The 2,022-nt window shown below is 41.5% G+C and overlaps 1 protein-coding gene across 1 annotated transcript; it reads right to left on the bottom strand.

Annotated features, from left to right (window-relative positions):
- LOC133764496 (olfactory receptor 51I2-like) lies at nt 1–945 on the bottom strand. Its single transcript, XM_062198171.1, has one exon. It carries the CDS (start codon nt 943–945, stop codon nt 1–3), a length of 945 nt encoding a protein of 314 aa, XP_062054155.1.
- Nucleotides 946–2,022: the final 1,077 nt, after the last annotated feature.

The following is a 2,022-nucleotide window of genomic DNA, read 5'->3' as shown; positions in this document are numbered from 1 at the left end:
TCAGAACTTGTTCCATAGTAGTAATTTACACAGCTTCTGACGAATCTCTTTGGTTTTGATAGAATATATGACAGGGTTGAGCATTGGAGGTACAAAGAGATAGATTAGAGACATGAGCGTGTGTACATACTGTGGGGCATGCCTTGCAAAGCGAACAACCATGGAAACACCAACCATGGGCACATAGAAGATCAGCACAGCACATATATGTGACACACATGTGTTGAGCGTCTTCAGCCTCTCCTCCCGAGAAGCAATGGCCAATACAGAGCGAACTATGAGTACATAGGAGATGAGGATAAGTACAGAATCCAGGCCAAAGGTAGAGAGGACAATGAAGAGACCAACAACGCTATTGATGGTTACATCTCCACAAGGCAGGCGGATAAGGTCTGGATGCAGGCAGTAGGCATGGGAGAGTACATTGGCTTTGCAAAAAGGGAACCTCTTCAGAAGTAAAGGCAGTGGGAAGACAACACAGAAACTGCGAATAATAACAGACATGTACATATGCACCACATGGGCATCAGTGAGCACCATGGCATAGCGCAGGGGGTTACAGATGGCCACATAGCGGTCAAAGCTCATGGCCAACAGGATCCCAGACTCCATGACAGAGAAAAAATGGATAAAGAACATTTGGGTCATGCATGAGTTGAAACTTATCTCCTTCAAGTGGAAGCAAAAAGTGGCCAGAACCGTGGGCAGTGTGGAGAAAGACACACCGAGATCATTAACTGACAGCATGGACAAGAAGTAGTACATGGGCTGGTGTAAGCTCTGCTCCTCCTTGATAATGAGAAGGATAAGGGCATTGCCCACAATGGAGACAATGTAGAGAGGACCAAGGAGCAAAATCATCCAGTGTTGAGAGGTTTCCAGCCCTGGGAGTCCAGTCAAGGTGAAAGGAGGCAGCCCTGAGCTGTTGTGGGGGCTTCCTCCCATGCTGGGATTCCTGCTTTGATTCCAGGGCCACTGTCCTGTAAAGAAAATAAATAGATGCTTTGATACATGGCCTTGCCTAGCTAGTATTTTGAGAATATTTTCCAGATCCTCACCTCAGGACATTAAATAATTTTGTTCACCAGGTCACTCATCCTTGCTTCTCATTGTTTCTAAAACTTGTGAAATGGTCTCAGTTATCTCATTTTATCCAGTTGGCAAAACAAGCCACTTTGCAACACATCATTGCACCTCCCATCTTTAAATTTATGAGCTTATTTCTCATCAGTCCATAAGTATGACTTTGCTCAAGAATGAAGGGAGACATTCTCCTCATTACCACTTAACTATTCCGATGTCTTCCTAAGCAAAGATTTATTCAGTGAATCACAATTTCTTCTTTTTCCCACCCTTTAATGTAACCTAAACCTCACAACCTATCACTTCCACTTCCCATACTGCCATGTTGTCTCTTTTTTTACATCCATTCATCTAACCAAAACTTAAATGGACAAAAAGACATACATCCACAGGAATAACCTTACACACATCATCAAGTTCGTAATCTAAGTAATATTACTATGTTTAAAAGGAAAATCAGAAAGCATTATATTCTGATTAGAATTCTCATTATCAAATGATCAGATCCAAACTCATTTACCTAGGCCCCCTCTAACAGGGTTATTTTTATAACACTGTTATAAAACAGTGTTATTTTATAATAGTCAATATTTTTGGTCACTACCAAAATTCTCTTGCTTACACCTCAAGTTACCCACATAAGTCTACTTATTGTCACACAATCTGTACCTGCAGTTCTTGGCTTCCATTAGTTGCTCAAACTCTCTGAACATAGCCATTCTATCAATCTTCTAGGACTGAGATCTAAAGACAGACTCCCACTTGAACGCTTGGCTCATCATTTTCAGCAGAGTTAACCCTCTTGATGCCTCAAAAATCTAAGCTTGCATCTCATTTAATGTTCCCTTCTCTGCTGCCCTGTGTTATACCTTTGTGGATTTTATCTTCTCTCCTCCAACACCACCACAAGGAATTCAGCTCTTCTTCTTTTTTTTTTTT

This window comes from Lepus europaeus, chromosome 7 (genome assembly GCF_033115175.1).
Source record: "Lepus europaeus isolate LE1 chromosome 7, mLepTim1.pri, whole genome shotgun sequence".
NCBI lineage: Eukaryota > Metazoa > Chordata > Mammalia > Lagomorpha > Leporidae > Lepus > Lepus europaeus.
This window is presented reverse-complemented; position numbering and strand designations above follow the sequence as displayed.